The sequence below is a fragment of the Mesoplodon densirostris genome, chromosome 5, assembly GCF_025265405.1.
Source record: "Mesoplodon densirostris isolate mMesDen1 chromosome 5, mMesDen1 primary haplotype, whole genome shotgun sequence".
Classification (NCBI taxonomy): Eukaryota; Metazoa; Chordata; class Mammalia; order Artiodactyla; family Ziphiidae; genus Mesoplodon; species Mesoplodon densirostris.
The window spans coordinates 82,079,212-82,106,322 of NC_082665.1; the positions used below are offsets into that span (position 1 = coordinate 82,079,212).

The 27,111-nt window shown below is 42.8% G+C and overlaps 1 protein-coding gene across 2 annotated transcripts in view; it reads right to left on the reverse strand.

The window, feature by feature from the left end:
- VEPH1 (ventricular zone expressed PH domain containing 1) overlaps positions 1 to 27,111 on the reverse strand; it is a 212,218-nt gene that overhangs the window by 127,007 nt on the left and 58,100 nt on the right. For both annotated transcript variants that reach the window (XM_060099986.1, XM_060099985.1), the window contains exons 4-5: positions 26,494 to 26,660; positions 14,668 to 14,877 (exon numbers count right to left, since the gene is read on the reverse strand). In XM_060099986.1, the coding sequence (XP_059955969.1) occupies positions 14,668 to 14,877; positions 26,494 to 26,660 (377 nt within the window). The remainder of the gene's footprint in view (positions 1 to 14,667; positions 14,878 to 26,493; positions 26,661 to 27,111) is intronic.

Here is a 27,111-nt window from a genome sequence, read left to right on the forward strand (position 1 = left end):
TTTTTTAAAGGCCAGAAAACTGAACACGGTCTGCTGTCAAATAAGTGTTTCCAATTTAAGACTATTTTTCCCTAAATAGCATTTGGTGTGGCCACATTTATGTCTGAAAACCCAAATCTCTCTTCATTTGTGCTGAGAGTTTATTTCTCAGCATCTTTTCTTTGCATTGACCCCCAAATACTTACAGACCTTAAAGCTTGTAGAAATCTATCTAATTTGAGCTTTGAACATAGTGTTATTTTGTGGGTTGATACAGGATTTAGAGGTTCTACAGTTCGGATTTACTCTTTAAAAACTGGGGGCTTGGGAACTTAGCCTTTTAAAGGTAAATCTTTTGTGTGGGCTCAAGCGACTCAGAATGAATTATACGGAGCCAGAATTTCTTCTCCCACCACACCACGGTCCCCTCATGTAAATGACCTCTCATTGATTATCCCCAACAATGGTTCCACTATTTCTTTTGCTTCAATTAAGGAAACTTTTTGAAAGACCATTGGGGATTTTAGCATTGAAACATTTCTAGAGAACTCAAAGAAGCAGCCCATCTTTAACTACACAATATCTGTTTTGCAAATGTGGTATAATCACAGAATGATAGAAAAAAGTAACCACAGGTCTTCTGGCCCAATCATGGAAACCATTTTGAAGAAAGTTGCTTATTACGGGTCCAAAAAGAAACAAAAGAAGTAGGAAGAAAGAAAAATGAAAGGAAGAAAGAAAGAGAAATTGTGTTTGAATCTTTTGCCAGGAAAAAAAGAAAAAGTGCTTTGTGGTCATTAGAAAAGGAACAATATGGTAAGATTTAACTCAGTTATTTATACATCAGCTACAATTGAACTTTCCATACTTTACTCATTACATTACATAATTTACTCATTATACAATCAAATACAAGATGCCTATCTTTCTTTGCACCTACTTACTTTCAAAAAATATCACCAGGATGTTTTATTCATGGTAGCTGAGATGTAACTCCCAAAATACAAGTTAGACAGAAATACTTGGATAAATATTACTTCATTACTTATAGGGGAGAATGAAATGGAAAAATGCAGTCTGCAAATGTGACCCTGCCTGAGATTGTTGATTTCCTTAGCCAGGATAGTTTAAGTTTTTTTGCTACTTGCCCCCTATCCCGCCAATGCTCCCCTTTCTCATTCCTGAATTTTGCCTTGGGTTAATTATTTCTGGTCTCATAGCAACTATGTTTTCATTGTGAACTGCCTGAACTACTTGCTGGAAGTCAGCAGGGCATAAATAAATAAGTAAATCAAAATATGCAAACAAACTGCAGTTAATAGGATGGGGGTTTGAAGGTATGTCTGTCTGGCCAGGATGTGCTCAGAAGAGAAGGTCTGAAATGTAGTAGCTTGGAGGAAAAAATTACTTTCCAAATTGCTTTCCACTCACTTGTGAGCTCACCTTTATGTAAACAGTGGAAATAAAGCAGAACAGCGTTTTAGGATTTTTAGATAAGGTTGTGTTGAGATCTTGAATGGACTCATGTTTTGTCTTAGTCTATTTGGGCTTCTGTAACAAAATATCACACACTGGGTGGCTTGTAAACAACAAACATTTATTTCTCACAGTTTTGGAGACTGCAAAGTCCAAGAACATGGTGTTGGCAGATTTGGTTTTTGGTTCCATGGAAGAAGGGGGCAAAGGAGCTCTCTGGAAACTCTTTAATAAGGGCACTAATCCTGTACATGAGGGCTCCACCCTCAGGACCTAATAACCTCCCAAAGGCTCCACCTCCTAATACCATCACCTTAAGGTTAGGTTTCAACATAGGAATTGTGGGGATGGCCGTGCACATTTAGACCATAGCATGATTTAATCTTGCCATTCCTCAGCAGAATGATAGAAGAGTCACCTCATTGTATCCATTGTTTCCATTTTATCTACTGTATGGGATATTAAAATCTATGCATTTAGCCTTTAAGGTAATTCTCACTTTCTGAAGTGGAGGAAGGTAGAATATTTCCTTCAGGAAATCTTTGTAACTTCCTGCTTCCTCCCACTACTCTCCTTCCCTGACAATTAGCTTGTACTTACCAATCATGAAGGAGAAAGAGTTGGTCACCAAATAACGCTTTAGGAATGTGGAGCTATCATAGAGAAGGTGGGCTCTGGGAAGTGTTTTGAAGGAAGAAAGGGACATTTGATTGAGATAGGGACCACCGTCACAAAGAATGCTACGTACAGCTGAAGGAAGTTTGTCTTGAAAGAAGAAGGCAGTAGAAGGAAGAGCCAGAGAAAATGTAGACATCAATAGGAGCTTAGTATAATCCAGGGATTTCTAAAATCAACCATACTAAGTAAATAAAGATTTCAGTAATGGGAGATAGTTAGGAAAGTGTCTGTCTTCCACTTCTCTGGGTGAATTGCCAGATATTTGAAATTCTATGGTATCTACATAATGCTGAAGTTGGGAAATCTACAGTTCTGATAACATTTTCCAAACATCTTAAATTTACTAATCTTAAATAGCAACTATTTCTTTATCTATTCTATTTTTTTTTTTTTTTTTTTTTGCGGTACGCGGGCCTCTCACTGCTGCGGCCTCTCCCGTTGAGGAGCACAGGCTCCGGACGCGCAGGCTCAGCAGCCATGGCCCACGGGTCCAGCCGCTCCGCGGCATGCGGGATCCTCCCGGACCAGGGCACGAACCCGCATCCCCTGCATCAGCAGGCGGACTCTCAACCACTGCGCCACCAGGGAAGCCCTATATACTCTAGATTTATTTATTACTTAACAAGGAATAAACTGATGTCAAGATACCCTTCTCAGTGTAATTTCTTTTGTGTTATATACATGTGGATAACAAGACTCATGCTGGTTAATGCATTAACATTTCAGCGTGACTTATCAGCCACTGTCAGATATATCTTTTCTTAGGGGCTGTGAACCAGCACCAAGTTCCCCATTCCTATTCACTACAAAATAAAATCAGGCTTATAGTTTTTGATAAATAAGGCAGAGAGCTGAAATGTAAATATCAGCTCAAATAGTATAGTTATGGCTATGCAACAAAATTCATCTACTTTCAAGTGCTCTCCTCATATTTTTTGAGAGTACAATTATTAAAAAAACCTTTACATCATGGTGATACTATCTCTGTGTCAAATCCTGCTGGGGGTTTTGGGGATGCTTCCAGATCCTGGTCGAAAGATGATGAATTGAGTAACAAGGAAAATAAAGAAAATTAAGCAATAGGAAAATCTTGTATATATCCCCTATGTTATTTAAAACTGTTAATTAGGAACACTCTCCCCCCATCCTCCCCCCATTGCCACCTCATTTTCCATAGGAGTGGGCATGGGGTGAGGAATTCTAGGAATGTTATACAGGAAGTGTCAAAGCCCATTGAAGGATCATTCCTAAGTGAAGAGAAACCAAAGCCCCTTCCAACAACACAAGAGCTGAATTTTATTTAACTTTGCACTCTCTACAGTGCCTTGCACACATCAGATGTGTGATAAATGCTCAGAAACTCCATAATAAATAATGTTTGATGTTCCCTGGGTTTCTGTTTACCCTAACATTGCCAAAGATGACCATTTTTAAAGGTTATTGATTTATTTACATTGAAACAAATGGGACTTACAAAGAAACCTGCGGGGGTATGGCTGTGTGTGTCTATAAACATACATGAATCATGCATGCATATACATATGTGGGCATGCCCAGACCACCAGAGGGGGGGTCCTATAGCAGATAAGCCCTGTGGGGCCTGGATCCTTGAGACCAGTGCCTCTTACACTTTCATGTGCACACACATCACCTGGGGATCTTGTTAACTTGTAGATTCTGATTCAAGTTCCCAGTGGTGCCCAAAGCTGGGGACCACACTTTGACCACCACACAGAAAGGAGACCAACAGAACCTGAAAACCAGCAGCCACCACCCATGACAGGAACCCAATGTCTGTAATGTTCCTGGTCTTCCTCACGACCTGCCATGTCATCAGCTGCCGTCTACTAGTACAAGACCTGTACTGGTGTCCAGTCAAGTTCCAGTCTCTATGTAACAGCTGGTCAGCAAGTATTTGTGGCCCACATGCTAGGAGCCACAAATACAGTTGCAGTGCAGGGATGAGCAGTGCAGGGAAACAAGGAAATGTAAGGTATAGTGTGCCCTCTTTCAGAGGGCTTAGAGTGGGTTGGGAGCGTGTGGATTCATACACCAAGCGAATAGAAGGAAATGCAACCAGAAGAAAGTCAGGTGCAGACTCCACATTACAGCTGTACACTCTCACATGCTCAGAGCAGGGAAGATGGTGATGGCCTGGGAAGGTATGGAAATGACTCTTTCTTGGATTGGGCTCCCCAGAAACAGACCCTGAGATGATTTATGTGCAAATCATCTATTTGTAAACTGCAGCAGATGAGTATAGGAATAGAAGAGTGAGGCAGAGAAGGGAAATAGCTCGGAAGGGATGCCAGGAGATTCTGGGGAAAGGGTTACCTCATTCGAGGGGTGACAGAGTTGGGGTATAAATACCCCCATCATTGGTTGAAGGCTGCTAGTGGGGCTGGGGGTGATATTCGTCACATATCTATCCTGCCATGCATGTCAGCGGGGTGGCTTGTAAATTTGGGGAAAACCACAGACTCAGAAATGCAGATGCTGGCAGTTGAAGGGAAGCAGGAGAGAGATGGGCCCCTGGGGCAAATGGTTTGAGTTCGTTCCCTGTGGACAGATACTCGGAGAAGAGAATAACAGGACAATTGAGAGAGGAGGCTGGGCCCTGCACAGATAGAAGATAAGAGACCACATATTCCTCATTCTCAAAGTCAGGAGACCTCCCCAGCTACACATGCAGAGAAAGGCTCCTTGGAGGTCAAAAGCTAGTGGGAAGCAACCACATAGCACAGGGAGATCAGCTCGGTGGTTTGTGACCACCTAGAGGGGTGGGGTGGGGTGGGGAGGGTGGGAGGGAGGGAGATGCAAGAGGAAAGAGATATTGGAACATATGTATATGTATAACTGATTCACTTTGTTATAAAGCAGAAACTCACACACCACTGTAAAGCAATTATACTCCAATAAAGATGTTTAAAAAATAATAATAAAATACAAAAAAGAAAGTAATGATCTTGCAAATTTGCAAAACAAAAAGAATTTTTAAAAATAAAAAATATTATAATTGAAATTTTTTAAAAAAAGGGGGGGAGTGATACCAAGTGGCCAAACCTACACGTAGGTCTCTTCGGTGGACTCCACCTTGGCTAAGAGATGTGCGCGCACACATGGGAAAATCCTGAGCTATACCAAATATGGACTCTGAACCAGGTACGGACTCTGAACCAGGCAGATCAAAATGACTGGCCAAAGGAAACCCAGAAGAAATGCCCCATAAAAGTGATTCAAACTGCCACGAGGGCGTGACTCTCTGAGCCTGCCCATGTGTCTATCCACATGTACTGTGCTCGTTTTTCTCCTCATAAATACTTTACTTGTTTCACTACTTTCCATCTTTGTGGGAATTCTTTTTCTGCAAAGCCATAGGGCCAGGGCCTTGTCACTGACCACTGGTCCAGTGGCTAGGATTCGGTGCTCTCACGGCCGCAACCAGACCTCAATCACTGGCCAGGAACCAAAACCCTGCTTCAAGCCACTGCAGGCCAAGGCCACCAGAGATCAGAATAGCTGGCTTATGCTGAAGTGATTTAAGTCTAAGGGCTATGGACAGAGCAAGGTCTGTGCTATAGCCTTAAAAGAGCAGCAGGATTTGAGCTGGAAGTAGCAACTGCTTTATCCTCTCAACCCACCTGCTGCCAATGCCAAGTTGTACTTTCTGATGAATCCATGATTCATTTACATCTTAAGCTCAAGCCTAGAAGGGCAGTCACTAAGTGGAAACTTTATGCTTTTGGTGGGGCAGGCACAGGCCTGCTTCCTCACAGACACTGGTGTAAGAAAGGCAGAAGTCCCCTCTGAAAAGAGGAGGTGAGATCTGTGGGGACCAGGCTAACTATCCTTGGGGTTCAATCCTGAGGGGAGACTGGTCAAGCAGAGGCCCCTTCTAGGCCTTGCCAAGTTCTCCCCTCACAGAGGCACTGAGAGCCCCTTGTGGATTTGGTCGGTTGGCCTAAATTACAGTTGATAATTACAAGACATTGTTGAAAATTGCTGCAACATGTAACTTTTGTAACCATTACCATCCTACATTTGCAACTATTTGTGGGGACTGTTTGTCCTTTTACCAGTCTCTTTAGTTTCTGGGGAACTCTGAGGTCCACAGTATTCATTTGCTTGTCTACACAATAAAGGGAAACAAAATACTGTTCCCAGGTGACCCGGACACCAGTGATAAATAAGTCTGGGGAGAGACGGTAGAAAACAGGAACTGCCTGCTAATCAATGAGGAGTTTCCATCATCTGGAACCAGTCTACCATCCAGCCTCATCCCTCTCCCCTCCCTCCATTATCCAGGCACTTGAAACTCTTCATGGTTTCCAGAAGGCTTTCCCCCAACTGCTTGCCATTGCACCTGCTGTGCCCTCCCATGGATACTTTCCTCCTCCTCCTCCCCTGACATAATCCTATCATACAACAAGCCTCACTTAGAACACACTTCCAAACTCAGCCACACAAGATGAGTTGTTTCCTTCTTGATCCAGTTCAGAAATCAGGAGTTAACAGGCACCAGGCTAAACTCTAATCATCTGTTTGTACATCTCTCTTGCCCCCACTCACTGTGAGCCCCTCTAGGGCAGGGACCATGTCTTTCTCCCTTCTGGGTTCCCATCACCACCAGCACTGGGGTTTGCACTCAGAAAGAATCAGCGACTCAACCCTATATCATTGAGGGAGGCTATGGAAAATCAGCTCTGTTATGTGAAAGCATATCTTGTATATACTTAAAGATTTTTTTGTTTTCTTTACACTTTGCGAGAGACTTGTTAATATCATTTATAATTAGCATGTACCCTTTTTACAATATAAAAAACAATAAAGCTATTTGCATTTTGGAAAAAAGAATCTTCCCCAATGATGACAATTCTGTAGCATTAAGTAGCTGCCGGCTGGCACCAACCAAGGCTTCCCCAGAGACATTGAACCCACCAAAGTTTTAACTAAATTCCCCACCCTTGGGGAAATTGTGGTTTTTAAGTCACAGGTCCTTCCTCTTGTGGAATGGCCCCTAGAGCCTTTAGTCTTGATTTCCAAGTTAAAGATGCATAGCATCCATCCAGCTCCTATTTCGCAGGATGTTTTTCCACACAGTCAGGATGAGGACAGTAATGTGGTTCTCAGTTGCCTTTGTCATTCTTTTCCTTTTCCTCCTGAAAGTGTTTTTGTGGAAGGCCTGCCGGATGTCACAGAAACGCGACCTGGGCAAGATGTGTGTCACTTCTCTACTTGAAAAGTGTCCAAGACTCTGAGCCCAGAGAGGATGTAATAAACACACCCTGGTGCTTGGCCAGCATATTCCAGCCAGTTAGGAAAACAAGGCAGAGGGCACAGGATTTCACACCCACCCTGGCAGTGGCCGCACTCAGAGGGCATGCCATTTGATTCTTCACAGGTGCGCAAACTGCTGGTCTCCAGCTAAGGAAAACAACTGGCCGTAGCATCCTTCCACGTACTATGAGATCATGTGTAAAGAGCAGTTTAGGGCATCTCTGTTTCCGCCACATAGGTTGGCTGCCTTGCGGGTCTGGCATAGGGCGGGGGAAACACAGCTATGGAGGGTGTGCTCTGTAGTAGTGTGTGCCTTCTAATGAGATGAGGTCCTGGTGAGGACGGGACTATTAAACTAAAATTGCTTCAGTTCATTTATTTGAGACTTAGGTAGATGGACAGAACACATGAATGTAATTTGTCCTCTCAAAAAAGTCAAAGCCATTCCTAAAGGAGTCTCTTTTGCATGCAGACACACATTAGGAAAGAGGGTTGTAATAACTGCAATACCCAACCAAGGGGGCTGAGACCACTTGCACAGCTCACAGAGTCTAATGAGTGAAGAAAATAATGAAAAAAATAAAGCCTCCGGAATTGAAGCATTCTACTTCAGTTCTTCATGGGCAAGAAAAGTCAATCTGGCCTGGATTTAATTTAAACCACTTCAGATTTAGTTAATGAGAGTTTTTAAAAAAATTGCTGCAAACTTATTTGAGCTGTTTTTATAGGTGGGGAGCTGGGGACCACCTGCCCTTTATGGAAAGCAATGCACTTCCAGTGCCCCCAAGAAAACAAGGCTTATTTTAAATTATAAAAGTTTTTACAAAATGTGGCTTTATTATTGTTTTTGTTACTTTTATTCCCCTCAGGAATGGTGGTCTACAATATAAATATAATGCAATATACATTCCACTCTGAGAAAAAAAATTTATATATACCAGTTATTTCCTAACAAGGAAAGAAGATACAGCCAGTCCCGCTTTATACCTTTGATGGTACATGCAGTACCTCATTCCTTTTATTTCTGTCCTTATTTTGACTTGTCCCCCACATACCCATCCACTCAGTCTCTTTCCCTGAGGCACACCATTTACCTGTTCCTGACCTCCCTGATTTCAGTCTGTTTGGCTTAAGTTTCAGTCTATATCCAAATAAATGCAATGAGAAAGCCTTGGGCACCACTGAGGAAGTAATAAATTGCTGATATTTATTGAATGTTTACCATTTGCCAGAAACTGTTCTCCATGGTTTAACTCATTAAATTCTCACAACAAAACTACGAGGTAAATAATGTTGCTATTCCTATTTTACAGATGAGGAAACTGAATCAAGAGAGGTGATGTAACTTGCTCAAGGCCACACAGTGAGTAAGGATTCAAACCAAGGTGGTCTGACTCTTAAGACCAACCTCTTAGCCACCACGTTACACTGTATGGATGTCCCCACTGGCAGCAAGATCATTCATGCAATGCGTTCTCACACAGACATATCCTAGGTGGTGATCACTGCTCAGTCTACAGTGGTGAATGTTCCTCCTGGGAGCTGCTTTGCTGCCTGCTGAGCTCTCATATATAAAAACCTCTTTTCTTTCTTTTTTTTTAAAGATTTTTTTGATGTGGACCATTTTAAAAGTCTTTATTGAATTTGTTACAATATTGCTTCTGTTTTATGTTTTGTTTTTTTGGCCATGAGGCATGTGGGATCTTAGCTCCCCGACCAGGGATCGAACCCACACCCCCTGTGTTTGAAGGCAAAGTCTTAACCACTGGACCACCAGGGAAGTCACTGAAAACCTCTTCATGATCCACTCAACATCATTTTTCTGTGATGTCACCTACCAAGAGCCAGGATCTTTTGGAATCACAGATAGACATGGCTCATCATATGCTTTCTGGTTAATAACGTCAGGTCCGCTATCCAATTTATTCTCATCCTTCACCTGTTAGGTATTAGAGATAAACTGTGTAGGCTCTGAAGAGTCAACAACACTTTCCATCTTAATATTTTCTTCTCCTTTCTCTTAAGTTATAGTTATGTCACCTAGAAGAATTAGACAGAGACTTGACTGAAGGAAAGTGGCTAGTGAGAATCCAACCTTCAAATTCTTAGTTAACAGTACTCTAGAGTACTCGTGAATTCTTTTGGCCACAGGCGAATTCAGATGGATAAGGTATGATTCCTTCCTATGAGAGCTCAGAAACTTATGGAGAAGACATAGACATGGACAGGCAAATTATGACATGGCACAGTCGGTATGACCTTTGAGGTACAGCCAGAGTGAGGTGGGAGCATAGAGGGGGTGACTAACTGCCCAAGGGAACTGGAAGAGCTTACACAGGAGGCGACATTTGATCTGGGTCAGGAAAGATAAGTAAGAGCAGGGGATGGAAACTATCCAGGCAGAAGAATAGGCTGTGAGGATCACGACGTATGTCAGAGCAAGGTGTTCTCAGGGAAGGATGTAAAATGCTAACAGACAGAACATAGCGGGGCTGGAATAGCCTGGACAGATAAGAGCTAAAGCTAGAGAGGGAGGGTAGGGCCAAGCCAAGATGATGGCATCCTACAGGCAGTAGAGGAGCCAACAGAAGACTTTGTGCAAGGAAGTAGGATCACACTTGCATTTTTAGGAAAAAAACTGGTAATTCTACAAGAGATGCATTAGAGTGGGAAGAAACACATTCCTCTCTCAGTAACACTCTCCAGCTGGGTAGGATTTTATTATATTGCTGTTGCTGTTGTTTTTATTATAACTATTATTAGTTGAAATGTCTCAAGCACTTACCCGATGCCAGGCACTGTGCTAAGGGCTTTATATGAATTCTCTGGATGTAAGTCTGAGGATGGACCCTCAGAAGATACTAAGTCATTTCTGCTGTTGTCTGGAGGTCTCCACTATATGGTCTCCTCATTTGAGAAAGAAAGAAGGACTTGTGTATTTTTGCCATGCTGAGGACATATGTAATAAAATAATATTCCTTATTTATGCATCTGCTTCAACTGAACATACCACAGAAGTGGGGTGAATCCTGGCATTCGGGAGAGCCAGCTGTGTCCTTTACTGGACAGGGCCAAAGAAGGTACACCTCAGAGGCAACCAATCATCAGTTACCCTAGAAGTGGATAGACTTCTCTGCCCTTTGGTCCTTCTAGTTTCACTCTCCATCCAACATATGTACCTTGGACGCCAGAACACACCTGAAAATTGCCTGTGAGTCACCGTACAGCCTCCTATAGTGACACAAGCACCATGGCTATTAAGCATGGTTGCATTCCAAATTTGGGCAAAAAAAGATCCCTGAGGTAATTTGGGAGATAGAGAAAATAAGTATCTATAGGGTGTTATTTTTTGTTTTATAGATACAACTTTCCTCTGCTGGGTTTACACCAGCAGATAGGAAGATTGTGACTGCTATCAGCTGCTGAAAACAGTTTGCCCACCCAGATGGGTGCTGATTTGAAAGAAAGACACACATGGTATGGTTCCCCATAGCCAGCCCTGCAGTTCCTACACCTGGCTTTATGCAGGCACAGAAGGTAGGGCAGAAGTCAATTAATAACATGTGTGATTGATTCCAGGCTGACTCCACCCCTGAGGTTACCCTGGGCCTGACAGCCGTACATCCCCTGGAGACTCCCCTCTTCCTCTTAAGGATCAAACAATGCAGTTTGCTGGAAGGCAGGCAACAAGGGAGGGATCAACAGTAGGCTCCAATCAGTCACAGACTGCGCATCTCAGAAGTTGAAGCAAGATACTCAAATTGCATTGGCTTTTCTGCATTTCCAAAATCTTTTAAAATCCTAGCAACAAAAATCATCTGATACTTGGAACCCCTGAATACATCTGAAAATTTTACTCTGGTGTCAAAGAGAAAAAAGTTTTAATTAAGTCAATTTTTAGATGAGACTGGGAAATTTTTAAATGAGACTGAGAAAGAGGATCCTAGGGCCTGAGATCATTAGGGTCCTGTGGCTGTCTCATCATTAACACCTTAAACATCTCCATGTCTCATATATCCCCATGTCCCTTTATGTCACACAGACCAAGCTCTCCACACAGAAAACAGCTGGGCCTTTTTAGGGCAAAGTTCCTGCTGTTCTCTTTTTATTGCAATGTCCTCCTCCGTAGGTAGACAGGAGCCCATACTTGACTTCTGCCCTCATACCCACCTGGCAATGTACTTCAGTAACTCTCTGTTTCCTTCTGCAAAGAGGCTGGAGAGAAATAACCATACACATATATCTTGCTTATTGGTTTTGGTCTTTAGGAATATGGCTCCACAAAATTTTTAGAACATTGAACAGGTTTACTCAAATTAAGCAGTTAATAGCTGCTTAGACTACTAATTCTTGGGACATCTGAATTTTAGCATTCTTAAAACTAAAAGAAGGACTTTCAAAGGCTGATATTTTGGCATTATTTCTGAGTAAAGGATCCAGACTAACATTTATAGGTAATTGTGTCAGTCTGATCTTAAATGAAATGGAATAATGGAATCCAAGAATATCAGAGCCAGAAGGGTGGTAATCCAGCGCAAAGACATTATTTATTTTTGAGGAGAGAAAAGAGACCCAGAGAAACGAATGACTTGATGAACTGCAACAGAGACATTCTTTGTCCCGTCATTCTTTCTGTCCTTCCCTTTTGATTAGCTGGGCATATGGCCACCTAAATCCAGACTAGATGTTCCAGCCTCCCTTGCAGCTAGGTATGGTCATCTGCAGCTTTGTTTTATTTAGCCAATGGGCTATAAACAGTAGGTTGTGTTTGACTGTCTGGAAGAGTTCTTCTCCCCTTTCCCCTTCCTACTGGCTGAAATGTTGACTTGATGGGTGGACAGGAGTAGCCATCTTGGATCATGAGATAGAAGCCCTGTGCTCTTTGGTGTGCTCAAGGATAGGAGAGCAACAAAGGAGAAGGGGCCTGGGTTTCTGAAACATGGAGTTCTAGACTGACTGCCTTCTAGACTTCTTTATGTGCAAGGGAAATAGATGTGTATCTTTGTTTAAACCATTGTTATTTTGAATTTTTGTGTTACTCTTGACTACATCTAAACTGCTATATCAGTAGTCTGGAAAAGTTTTAATTGATAAGCATGACTTGATGGAAGAGGGCAGGATGGGTGATGGACAAGGACTGATTGATTCTTAGTCTAAAAGATAAAATGCTTTAAATATGCTATGTCAAGGGATCTCAAATACTGATCCACAAAATGCTGCATCAGAATTACCCTGGCAGACATGGGGGAGGGGTGTCCCATAAATCCAGATTCATGGGTCCCTTTCCTGGAGGTTTTCATTTAGTAGGTATTCTATGGGGCCCAAGAACTTATTTTGTTAAAAAAGTTCCTAATATAGTCCTGATATCCAGACACATTTGGCAAGTATTTGATCTAAAATTGTTCTCTGCTGAGGAGGTGAATCAGAAGCATCAAAAAAAATTTTTTTCTCTCCCAAACATAGATGCCTACATGGGCACATGAGAATGAGAGATAGAGAGAGAGAGAGACAGAGACAGAGACAGAGAGAGAGAGATGAGAGAGACAGAGATGAGAAAATATTCTGATATTCTGAATTTTGAAATAAGTGATCCCTCAGGCTCTTTGGACCCTTCTCGCCTTCTCTCTGTACTCACCTGGAGTCACATAAATGTCACCTAATAGTCCATTCTCTCTCAAGTTAGCCTTAGTTCAGATAAACCTACAGTGGCTAGTGTTTTTTATTTGTTTTGTTTTGCTTTGTTTACAGATTACATTTTTTATGGGAGGTGTAGTCACTTTCAATGTGCATTACTACACATTAATGAATCATAAATGTATTTGTGACAAAAAGAACTACCACTTAAAGATTCCAAGGTCTTGCACATCAGAGGTTGAATTTTTTGGTCCATGCAAAAACTTGCAATGTCAGCAGATTCAGTCAAACAGCTGTTGGTTACAGTTGGCCTAAAAGCACTTGGGCATACCAGAAGGTTCCCCTGGCAGCAAAGGCAATGGGCACAGAAACTGTTACCAGAAGGCAGATTATGGCAGGCAGGAGACATTCCAAACAGCACTGAATGGAAAGGGATTATACTAAGCAGCACGTCAGTACTGAGCAATCCTTTTACAAGAGTCACTGTCACATTCATAAATACACACTGCTTGGGAGACCAGTTCTCCCACCTTCTTCTGGGAAACTAGAGGAGTAAGGCCCTCAACCAGGAGGAAGCCTGGCATTCACCAGGTTCTCCACAAATCTCAGCAGAAATCAAACAAAACAGATTGCTAAACTTGGTGAACTATGAAATCTCTTTTAAGAGTTGTACAATTTTATATTTATCTAATAGGAAACTACAGTATAGGTAAGTGGGTGAAAGTAAAAGTTTTCCTCTATCAATTATATATTTGCTTTTATTTATTTTTTTTTATTTTTTTATTTTTTTTTTTTTTTTGCGGTATGCGGGCCTCTCACTGCTGTGGCCTCCCCCGTTGCGGAGCACAGGCTCCGGACGCGCAGGCTCCGGACGCGCAGGCTCAGCGGCCATGGCTCACCGGCCCAGCTTTTATTTTTAAAAGATAAAAATCCTAAATCCCAATATGAAATCGTCAGACAGACATGCATGTGTGTGTACACATGCATGCACACACCGTTCACAACTTTAATTTCTGGAAATTCTTTCTTAGTTGCCTAGTCCCCACAAGCTCTGGTGGCATCCTGTTGTCCCTTCCGAAAGATTTTATTATGCAAATATTTAGACTAGGACTTTTAAACATCCATGAACGTTTACTGCACTCTCCCAAGTAACATCATGCAGAAGGCTCAAAACATACTGAGTCCAGGCACTTACTGACAGGATAGCTATGGGTTCTCATTAATAGACAGTCTCTGAGACCTAACTCTGTGTTTACTGATGGTCTCCTGGTTGACCAGAATTGCAACCAGAAATGAGATGAAACTCTTTTACTGGTTGCTGTTATTACAAAGTGGTCTTGAATCTGTCATAGTGCTCTTTCCATTGTAACCCTTCGCCTTCCTCAGTGACACTCCAGCAATGAAATCCTCACTTCCTGAACCTTCCACATAACCCCGCTACAATGTGCCCTTGATCCAGAGGCTGCTGTCCATGCAAAAAAAAAAAAAAAAAAAGAGAGAGGGAGAGAGAGAAAGAAATGAAATTCTCAGAAGTCTCAGGACAAATTTGTAGGTCATAGAACTCCTATAGATTAAGTGCCAATGGAATTTAGGGAAATGGGAGAGAAAAAAACCCATACTTACTTCATCCACATGCCCAACAGCTCCATAGATTCTCGCCATTTGTCCAATGAGGTAGGGGAATCTCTCAGCAATCTCTTTCAGCATTGGAAGAAAACTGTTCAAAGCCACTGGCTCGTAGCCTGCTATTTCTATGAGGATGCTTAGGATGACGTCGTTATGGGTCGAATCCTTCAAATGCCCGATTAGGAAAGGAATACACTTCTGAACCACCTACAGAAAGAAAGGAGAAGAAGAGGGAAGAAAGAGAAACAAAGAGGAACTTAATTAAGTCATAATCAACCTAATATTTTTTGTATTCAATCTGAACTCAACACATTCTGAGATTATTACTCTTGTTGGAACTCAAACAAATCTCCCAAGTCTGAAATTTTAAATTTACAATAAAATTTCAGAGGCTTCAGTTCCTTTTGCTTCCTCTTTAAATCTGCACTCTGCTATTGAAGAGTAAAGGCTGCAAAATGCTTAAACGCTTCTATTCGTAAGTCAAGTTTTGATGTGTTGTGTCCTTATCGGTAGTGTTACATTTCCTCCAAACCACCCTGAAAGCTTCAATTTTTTATTTTTATTTTTTTATTTTATTTTTGGTGCTCATATACAATAGAGTTTTCCTAAAGACTCACGGAAAACATTATCAAGTAGTGTTCTCAGAAATTGGTTGTGCTGTCCATTATCAACTGTGCTGCATATACTGAGAAGAATGAATTTGACCACTAATTAAATTGAATTGAAAAGCATAGATGGCATTAAAATATTTATTGAATACCTACTATGTACCCAGAACACCTAGAGATTCCTAGAAGTTAGGATACTAGCCAAAATTTTTAACATGGCCTACCTACTCAGTCCCTACTTGCCTACTGCTTAGACATCATCTTGGACATGACCACCTTGCTCTCTCAACTTTAGTAACAATGGCATATTTTTCTCTCTCAAATTCCTCTCACCATAGGACCTGTGCACATATTATTCCCTCTCTGTAATAAGGTCTTATCCACTACCTCATTTCATCAGTTAACTCCTAATTATCCATAGACTATCAGAGAGTTTCAATTTAAAGGACAATATAAGTATGTAAGAGATCCTTGACGATGACTTTAATCAGAGCCTTCAAACTGGAGAAATATGGTGTGGAAATATTCAATAATAAAAGTAAGGAAGCAGGAAAGAGCTCTTCCGTTTTCTTCGATTTTCCATTTGGATCACAAAAATGTAATACGATAAAAAATTATTAAAGTAAAATAATTTCTACCATATTCTCAATATCCTAATCTTTCTTAATTTTTAATGCTTTTATCAATATAAAGATGCAATAATTTGTATTAAGGAGAATGTGACTTTTTTGTGGAATAAAGTCTCTATATTAACACATAGACACATTGCATACTGATGATTTAATGAATTGTTCTGTCTGCTAAAATAAAAGAATTAGAAAGGACAACCTGTGGAAAACTGAACAAAGAAGTACAAACTATTTGCCCATCCATACTTCTACTATGCTTATTTCTTTTGTTTGTTGTTGGTTTACTGTTTTGGTAAGGGAGACTTGAAATGTAGATTCCAGTATTAAAACTGAATCTGATGCACAGCTCAATCTGCTGAACTCACCCCCTGCCCAAAACCTGCTTTTCCCACCTCTCTAGCCCCAAGTGTCTTCTTTCCCCAAAAATGACACAATCATCTGACTGCTCAAGCCAGCAGTATGAGAATCTTTCTTTTTTTTTTTTGGCGGTACGCGGGCCTCTCACTGTTGTGGCCTCTCCCGTTGCAGAGCACAGGCTCCAGACGCGCAGGCTCAGCAGCCATGGCTCACGGGCCCAGCCACTCTGCGGCATGTGGGATCTTCCTGGACCGGGGCACAAACCGTGTCCCCTGCATCGGCAGGTGGACTCTCAACCACTGCGCCACCAGGGAAGCCCTGGGAATCAGGGCTTGACAACTGTTTTTCCCTTATCAGCAGCTTCATCCAAGCAATCACCAAGTCCTATTGATTCCACCTCCCAAGTATCCCACAGATGGGTCTACTTCTCTCCATGTCCATTCATCTATCCATTCACTCATTCACAAATATTTATGGAGTCCTTCCCATTTGCAAGGTACTATTCTAGGTGCTGGAGTTAATGTTTCTAACAAGTCTGACAGGTTCCTGCCTTCATGGAATAATTCACTGTCTAGTAAAGGAGATACTTAGTAAAACAAACAGTTACAAAAGAAATACGTAATTATAAGTTTTAATAAGTGTCACATAGGGAAAATACAGGGTGCTGTGAGACACAGTCCCAGGGCCCTGATTTAGGCTGGGGGTCAGGGAAGTCCTCTCAGCAGGGACATTTAAGCTGAGACACTGATCTAGTCACCCTGCACCTGGGTTATTCCAACAGCCTCCTAACTGTTCTCCCTGCCTTCAGTCTTGTCCGTCCAATCCCTTCTTGACCTTGTGGCCACAATGGTGACCCTCTCCTGCTTAAAATACTTCACTAATTTCTCATTGCTCTCAAGCCAGAGGTTCACTATACCTTTTCTGAACTGACTCCTATCCATCTTCTAGACTTAGCTCCTTACCCACCTATTCTACTGTCTCCCCATCCAGATGCCATCACATAACACACTTCCACCATGTTGGATTTTTAAAAAATGTTCTTGACCTGCTAAGTTTTCTCTTGTGTCTGGAATTTTACTCATGTGATCCATTCTGCCTGTAGTTCTTATTGCCCCAAATTTGCTGGATAACTCCTTATCATTCTTGAGGCTTCAGATTAGCTATTATTTCCTTAAAAAAATCTTCCTCAACTCCTCTTCTCTTCCCCTCTCAGTCTCATGTCCCTGCTAAAGCTCCTACCCTCACACTTCCTTCTCATTGCTGTTCTAGTGTCTGCCTTGCAGACTGATTGAAATCTCTACAAGGTCAAGAATCATTTCCATTTTGTACCTATGAATGTATACTCAATGCCTAGCACAGAGTCTGGCCTGAAAGTGAGTCAATAAATATTTAAGGAACAAATAAAAGGAAGGCAGATCTAAATGATTTTATAGGGTAGTTTTTGGATAACCCCAACTCCCACCCCACACCATAGTACTTGAATAGTTGTACATAATGTTTAAACATATATACTACCATGTGTCATATACAACATGACTAATAAGGACATAAAAGAAGATAATTTTGAGATCACTAGGATCATCCTGTGTATAAATTTAAACTTGATATTCATATCCAGTACTCGCGGAGAAAAGGACAGGGCTAGTTTCTGGTAAATAGCACATATGAATGAACAGTTCAGTAAAGGCTGCCTGTGCATTGGGGTTGACCGTATGTTCTTTGGGTGAAACTATGAGAGGTCCCTGGCGCCTATGGCAGAAGTGTCAGCCAGCTGCTCCGGGTCAGGGCAGCATACTTAACCTGAGGCTTTTAGAAATGGAAAACGCTTACACATTTCCTGCCCCATTCTACAAAATTCCATTTCCTAGTCCTTATTCTTCATGTCCTATTCCTGGAACACCAGGACTCGTGCTCTGCGACACGTGCTTCCAGTCATGACAATTTTATTTAAACTCCAGCCATACATCCCAAGCCTATAAAGAAAATTTTAAAAGGAAAAGGAAGAAAAGGGGAAAGGAAGAAAGAAAAAAGAAGAAAGGCAGGCAGGCAGGCTCAGGCAAATATATATACTCCTGGGCAGAGTTGAATCCATAGGAGCAAAGAAGAGAGAAGCCCTGAATAATGGGAATAATAATAAAATGTGAATAATGTGAATGAATAAAGGCAGATATTTCTTGAAGTTTATCACTCACATTTAAGGGAAGTGGTGCTTTGGGCTTCAGATATTCTTGGATAAGGAGAAATTATATTTTCCAAACATAGGGCATTTCCTTAGGTTGGTCTCTTCATGGTGCCTCATTGGAGCCGTTTCATAACTCAGAGAAAGCCTTCTTTGGCTGAGAGCAGAGTAGCCACTAAGGTAACATAGATGGCTGGCAAAGAGCAAGCTAACATGGCCTTTGCTTAGGCCACAAGCCCCACACCATGGACTCTGAAAGAGCTTCCAAACTGACCTCCTAGCCTCAAGTCTTTTCCCCCTCTCTTCAGCCTCCTCACTGCCTAACACTTCATCTGCTTATGTCAAAGATTTCCCATGGGGCTTCCCTGGTGGCGCAGTGGTTGAGAGTCCGCCTGCTGATGCAGAGGACACGGGTTCGTGCCCCGGTCCAGGAAGATCCCACATGCCGCGGAGTGGCTGGGCCCATGAGCCATGGCCACTGAGCCTGTGCGTCCGGAGCCTGTGCTCCGCAATGGGAGAGGCCACAACAGTGAAAGGCCCACGTACTGCACAAAAAAAAAAAAAAAAAAAAAAAAAAGATTTCCCATGGTGCATGGCCGGAATCCCAATGCCACGGCATTCCAGGGTCTTCACTGATGGGTATATCTGCTGCCTCTTCCTCCGTGAACCCTCTGAGCCAGCAACATGCCACTGACCACCCACAGTGGCTTGAATATGGAGAAAACTCATACTTTCAAAGCTGATCTCAAATAGCTCTGCTTCTGGGAAGCCTTCCCTCCAGCCTGCTCTAACATACACAGAACCTGAAGCTAGAGAACAAGGGAGGCCCCCAGACCACACACTGAAATAGTCTGCAGTCTTATACAGTGTTCTATCTTCTTACCTGACACATACACCTTTATAACAATCTGGGAGGCTTGATTTGAATTTAGAATTTTTGGCCCCTGTAGAGGGAACAGGAAGAAATGACCCTTAATCCCCATCTCTTGCCCCACCCTTCTCTTCCTACTCCTGGTTTTGCCCTCAAGGAGTCTCCTATGCATATATGTGGATAGCCCAGCCCACATATGCAAGCTCATCTAGGCTGCCTCTCAGACCTATGGGGTCACACTGTTGGCATGGCCTGTCCTTGGGAAAACAGGCTCAGGGACCAGGCCTTACATCCTGGAAGCAGGATGGAGACTTACAGGAAAGGGATTCCAAGGTCCCAGTTATCTGGACTATGTCTAGTAGACAGGGAAGTGCATGGGAACTGGGGGCACAGGCAGAGGAGGGCCAACCAGAACAGTATAAAGCAAGTAGCCCAGGGAAGTGTCCTATCCCTGACTTTTCTGGTCCTTCCTGAGCAGAATTAATCACTGCCTTTTCTGTCTCCTAGAGCAGTCTGCTGACAAGTTTAGCATCTTGTCCTTGAACTGAAATTTTGTGGACACAGCTCATTACTCCAGCCCATGGGCACCTTGAGGGTGGGACCATCTGACAACATAGCTCCATAACTTAATTGGCAGCAAATGACATTTTAATTCTTACTTACAGAATAAAAAGTTGAGCTATTGTGTATATGTACATGCATATGTGCATGTGTGTATCCACACTCCCTCTTAAATTAGTCCTCAGGTTCAATTTTCTCTTTCAATTTAATTTGGATAGTACTTACAAGTTCTATTAATCTCCAGAAACCTATAAAATAACTGCTACTCTTTTCATGTACTACTTATACCCACCATACTAACAAAATATATATTCTGAAACCCAGGGTTCTGCTCCAAAGGCTGTTTGAGAACAGTCTATATATATTCCACCACTCTATCTTAATGTTCTGCAACTGGCTTCTCATTTTAAATAAATACCAAGTGACCTCTGAGTCTTGTCAGCCTGGTGATGCTACGTTAGGTGCTGTAGGATTAGGTATGTGAATAGGAATGCTCTACACTGCTGAGAGAAAAATCCTAGAAAATGACTCTAGGGACCAGACCACAAAAGCAGTTCCTCTGGGTCTGGACATTCATCAACAGAGGGCTGAACTTGCCATTTCCTGCCACTCTTCTCTGTATGGTTAGGGCTAGACGCCTACATCCTGGGGATAATAACACATACGCTCATATGTATTACTAAATTCTGTTTCTTTCATTGACTAGACTATAGCATGGTTTTTGGCAGTCGAGAATATAGACTTAGCCCCAGAAGGCCACTTGGAAAATTGACCACCCAGCCTTTTCCTATAAATGGACTCGGAGAATCCTCTGGAGCTTCCAGCCACGAGTCACTAGCCAAGAACTGCCTCCCTCCACCTAGGAAGGATAGCTTCCTAAAAGAGGGATACTCAGAGGGCAGTGATGGAGGAAGGGACACCACACGGTTGGGCAGCAACATCAGAAACTCACAGATGGATGGATGTTGACGCTATGTCACCTTCACAACCTCACGGACTAGTCAGCTATACATAGAGAAGATTTTTTTTCAAGGGCCAACTGTTGACCCTCCAGCCCTGGAGAGCCCACTTATCACTGGTCACAGAAGGTGGGTAATGAGGAGTGCATTCAAGAAAGCATGAAAACATTCCTGCACTGGCCTTCATTGGAGAACCTGTTCAGTTTACCTCCAAGTTACAGAGCACTGGCACAGCTTTTATGCAGAAGGAAAAACCCCCTTTTAAGCCAAATGTCACAAGGTCAAAATCCTTCTCATTTAGCCTCTTATTTCATCTGAAATTGAATTAACTAGACTTACACCGAAAGCCTCAGTCTACAGATTTGATTGTTGCCACGTATTTTGTTTTCCTCTCTCAGTAGAGTTCTCTCTGTATCCCTCCTTTTCCCCTTGTCTGCTGTCTAATTAATGAACATGAGAGAGAGGAGGGATGAATCAGGGATTTCTCTAGCTCACTGCCTGAGCATCTCAGTAATCAGGTGTTAGCTGACGAAGGGCTGAAGGAGGCAAGGGGGTGGGAAGGGGCAGGGCTGCTTTAACAGGAAGAGAAGTACTGATGGGAAACAAAGGGTTGGGCGGTGCCCTAGTCACCACTCCCTGCCACCAGTTAGGATCCTGGCCCTGGTGGGTCCCTTCAGGTCATTATGGGTGCTTCCTAACCCTTTGCTTCTTCATTCTAGGATCCACACTCAGCACCTACAGGAATACCTGCAGCAATCTGCTTTCCCCCTCTCTTTCCCCTTCTGTTCGGTTCTCCTCCTTTTCTTGTCTAGTTCACCCTTCTGCTGTGTCCCCTGGCTCGCCCATTTGTTTCACAGGCCACAGCCTTACAGTCTCATTTTTTTAGCATGTTGAGATCAAAAGATCTCACTGGCTGGAATTAGACTGGGTTGATTAGGTAGCTCAGCCTAATCTGTATGGCTCTGCGAAAGTTCCCTAACCAGTGTCAGCCCCAGATTTTCTGTAAATGGCAGCCTTAGGGGCAGGGCAGTATGACTGCAATGGCCTGTGGAAGACATGGACATTGCCCATCTGAAAACTGGAGGGGCCGATAAAGATAAGGGGGGCATGAAAAGCCACCTCACCAAGTTGTTCCTTGGTACCAGCACTGTTCTTGACCTCTCCAAACTTCAACTTCTCTGTTTACAAAATGAAAAGGTTGTGGAGAACAAATGAGATAATCTCTGTAAAACGCCTACACAGTGCCTGGTACTTGGCATGAGCTCAACCACTATTGGTGCCCCTTGTCCACCCTCCCCTGCCTTCTGTAACCTGGGAACACTTCCCTTGTGGCTTCTGAAGTGGAGGCTACTCAGTGACTCCCCCAGGCCAAGAGAGGAGGGGGTTGGGAGTCAGAGTGCTGGACCTGTCACTTACCGCTTACTACTTGTGAGATGGGGGCAAGATAACCTCTCAAAACATTTTTTCTTTTTTTTTCTGATTTTACTTGATTAATTTATTTTTAATTTTTATACAATTTTTAAAGGTTACACTCCATTTGCAACAAAGCATCCATTTTGACTGGTGTAAAATGGAGGAAAAAAATAACACATCATAGAGTTATTGGTAGGATTAAATGAGATATTAGATGTTAAAACAAAAGTCCTTTGTGAATGGTAAAATCCTCTGCAAATTTAGGCACTAATACTAACTCATCTGTCTTAAGAAATATTCGTGGAGAGACTTCTGTGTGCCAGGTACTACGCCAGGCACTGGGGACACAGTGATGGATAAGGTGGTCCTTGGGTCTCAAGCATTTGCATCACAGCCAAGGTGATCCAGAGGGAGAGAGACCAGCAGAGACAAATTCATGACAGTGTGAAATTTGCTATGTCTGGGACTAGGCAGAAGAAAGGAGTCAGAGAGGACTACTGGCAAGAAAGCAACATCTAAGCAACTGTCAGCCCAGAAAGGGTGGTCCTGGTTAGGAAAGAACATTCCAGATGGAGAATATAGCATATATGTAAAAACTCAGTGCCCTGATAGGGAATGCCCACCTGTGGTCCCTAAGACTGTATAGTTGTTCAAGGTGTAAGGATTAAAGTGACCCTACGAGGCCAGGCAACAGTCAGGGGCCTGGTTTTAAATGGCCTCATAAGCCCTTTCCCCAGTCTCTGGACAGCCATAGAAGGCCTGTAACCAGAGGTCTGACAGGACCTCTCTGAACGCCACACATGGTGCCACCCTCATTCTTGGACCCTGCCTTTTTGGGTCAGGTGACTCCAAGGCCTTTCCTCTCCCCCTTCCTATAAGTGAGCCTCCTCCTGGTTTCATTTACCTTTATGCCCATGCTTTACCCTATGGGAAATAAGTTGAATTAGCTTATTCTATCCAAATCCCCCTTGAACTTTTATTGAACCTGCCTTTCCAAAAACTGTGTTTGTTTTGCTTTTGCTCTCAGGCTGCAGATCAAATGGCATGTCAGCCACCTCCTTTATGAAACTAGGTTTGACCTGTTAGTCACCTCTCACTATCCCCCATATCACCTGGTCCCCAGTCTCTACCTGTGGTAGGCAGAATAATGACTTCCCAAAGATGTCCACACCCTAATCCCCAGGACCTGTGAAAATGCTCCCTTCCACACAGAAGGGACTTTGTAAATGTGATTAAGTTAAGGGTCTTGCGATGGAGAGATAATCCTGGATCATCTGGGTGGCCCCAATGTACTCACAAGGGCCTTGGAAGAGGGAAAAAGGAGAGTTAGGCAGAGATGAGAGTGATGCAGGCCATGGGCCAGCCTCTCGGAGTTGGAAAGCACAAGGAAACGTATTCTCCTCTAGATTCCCCAGAAGGAATGCAAGCCTGTTGACCCATTTTAGACTTCTGACCTCCAGAACTGTAAGATAATAAATTTGTGTTGTTTTAAATCACTACATTTGTGGTAATGTTACAGCAGCACAAGAAACGAATACACCATCCTGTCTGTGCCCCCCTCACTCTGAGCCTTCTTTTAGGTGACCCAGTGATCCCTCAACTCCACTCCTTGCCCAGCCCAAACTCTCTTGTAGCTTTGGCCATCCTTTCTGTCCTTAATCCTTTCTGAAATTCGTTTCTCCATCTGTGCTCTGGAATTCACTCCCAGACTTCCTCTAGCACCTTATTGTATCTAATATTTTCTCCCACATCCTCAATCACTTTATTCTTACTGGATGTTGTTAAACCCTCCTTATTTCCCCTAAACTCCCACACTCGTGCGGTCATTTCCTACCCTTCCCTTCCACACACAATCAGTAATGGATGCCTGCCACTCCCCACTTCACCCCACAGACCACTGCCTCTCATGGGTCACTGGTGAGTCCCCAGCTACCAAATCCAAGGTCAATTCCCATCTCCAATTTCCTTTAACTCCCTAGATCTTGACCCTGTTGAGCCACTTTCCCCCTCTGGAGACCATACACATCTTTTTCCTTGTTCTTCACGGTCTTCACTCTCTTTGGTCTCTTTTGTTCATTTATTCATTTCCAGATTCAACAACATTATATTGAAACCCTATTAGGTGCCCAGCACTACGCTAGGGAGTTCATACAAATATGCAGACACACTCTTTGCTCCTCAAGGAGTTTAAGGTGCACGGGAAGAGATGGATGTGGAAAAAATAGTGACAATACAGTATTCTAAGGGCAAAAGCGAAGATGCATGCCAGGTAACAGAGAGGTGCCCAGTCCTCTGCCTGACTTCTAGCCTTACTGCTCAAAGTGTGGTCCCTGAAGCAGCAGGGGCAGCTTCACCTGGGAACTTGTAAAAGGGCAGAATCGGGGACCCCCATCCTAGACCTATTGAATTGAAACCTCTGGGGGTGGGGCTCAAGCCTGCCCTCCAGTGGCCGGGTCTCCCAGCCCAGTCCCCACTTCCTGAAGACCCTTTGCCCTCTGCTCCACCTGACATAAAACTTCAACATCTTGCCTGATGCCACGCCCTTTGTGGGTCTTCATGGCACCTATTTTCCCCTAAGGTAGAACTCACTGGCCCCTGCCCCCGTTTATACCTTTCGTAGAGCACTTATCACCCTGTTTAGTTCAGTTTAGTTTTATGAATGTTTATTGAGTGCTCTCAGATACTGTACCAAGATGTGGGATACAAAGGAAAATAAGAAATCATGCCTTACCACAAGGAGCTTACAGTCTATTGTGGTTAATTATCCATATGACCATTCTTGCCTGCCTTTCTTTGAATTTTGATGTTGAATCCAAATGTTCCAGTCTTCACCTTGGTGTTGACTGGTTTTTCAAGTGGTGGATATTGATATTATCAGGAAAATGGAGCAAAGATGCAGCCATATATAACCTTGGCTGACCATTAATCTGTACTGTGCACATGTCTTGGTGCCCTCCAGAATCCAATTCTACTTCCTCCTTCCTGGCAGCCTCTAGTTTCTATGTGAGCATCCTCAGGGTTCAGGAGAAGCTCCAGGGGTAGAGCATGTGTCTGAAACAGAGACTATCAGGACTTTGGTTTGGATGTTGTAGGAAAGCATTCTGCTTAGAGAACCCCTAGCCCCATCCGGAGCCCACAAGGAGAAATCCTACAGAAAATGAAAGCCAACACCGAGAAATCAAAAATCTGAGACATGGAGATACAGAAGCTGTTCTGCTCACATATTTGAGCCCCTGATCAAGTCTCATCTGAAGGTTTTTCCTCATCGCATGTGCTAATAAATTCCTTTTATTGTTTAAACCACTGTGGGTTGGGTGTTTAGTTACTGATGATCACAAGCATCCTAATTATTACAATCTTTTACTTGAATCCAAAGAACAAGTTATTTGCTATCTAGAAAGTGAGAAACTTTGCTCTCACTACAGTCTGATTTCCCCATAAGTCAAGGCATCTGTAGGTCTTCCCCTTGGCCCTATCTGAGAAACCGTAGATTCCTAGGACTGCACGACCACACTGATCTTTCATTAAAGCTGTCCTGCAATGGCTACAGATTTGCACATTTGTTGTGTTTGTATTACTGTACTTGTGGTGGTTAATTTCATGTGTCAGCTTCACTGAGTCAGAGGGTGCCCAGATATTTGGTTTAACATTACTCTGGGTATGTCTGTGAGGGTGTTTCCAGATGACACTGGCATCTAAATCAGTAGAATGAGAAAGCAGATTGCCCTCTCCAGTGTGAGTGAACCACATCCAATTTGTTGAAGGCCTGCATATGACTGCTTGAGCTGGGACATCAGTCTTCCCCGGGCCTCAGGCTGGGACTTACACCCTCAGCCCTCTGGTCCTCAGGTCCTTGGACTGGAACTACATCACTCGCTCTCCTGGGTCCTCGGCTTGCAGACAGCAGACTGTGGGAATTTTTAGCCTCATAATTGCATAAGCCAACTCTAATTCCTCATGATAAATATGTATGTATGTATGTATGTATGTACAAATAGATAGATAGATTGATTGATTGATTCATTCATTCTATTGCTTCTGTTTCTCTAGAGAACACTAAGACAGTACCCAACTTCTGCCACTACCTCCTCACTTTTATGATTCTAGAAAAAGTGAATGAGTGCTTTCATGTAAAGGTGAGCATGCACAGATACATGAGAGAGGAAAGCCAAAGCATACATCCTGTCCACATACCCAGAAACAGACCCGGTTGTGTGAACCATCATGTATATAACATAAATTTTACCTCCGGTTGCTTCCTCTTTGCAGCTACATGCAAAAGCCGTAAAAGATGGTACTGTTCTGGTTGTTCCAGCTGAGACATCAAGGCTAGGAGTTCTGTCAAGTGTCTGTTAATTGGCTGAGGCTGCTTATCGTAAACAGCAGGTAACACCCTCAACAACATGGCATTACCTGTTGAAGGAAGAATAACAGAAATGATGACTTTATCAGCCCATGAGCCATAGAATACCATCATTATCAATGCAACAAATTTTGGACTTCCTCACGTATTAAATAGCACAGACTAATGGCCAAATCCTCTGCTAAAAATAACATGGTACCTTATTCTGAAAAATCACTAAATCATTATTTAAACAGATTCCATAAAAGGGAATATTTTATGATATGATCAGCATTATTATCTAATGAAAATTTTTCTTGAGTAATGCACCACAGGGAAAAGAAAATTTGACAGTAACCAGACAACACCCTTGAGAAGGAAACAGTTCCAATAAAGAATTCCTGACGAGAAACAACATTTGGATGCTGTTTAAATGAAAACTAAGCAGTGACATAAGCATGAATCTAAATGAAACTGAACTAAAAAAAAAAAAGTGCAGAGGAATGTATTCATGTTCCTGAG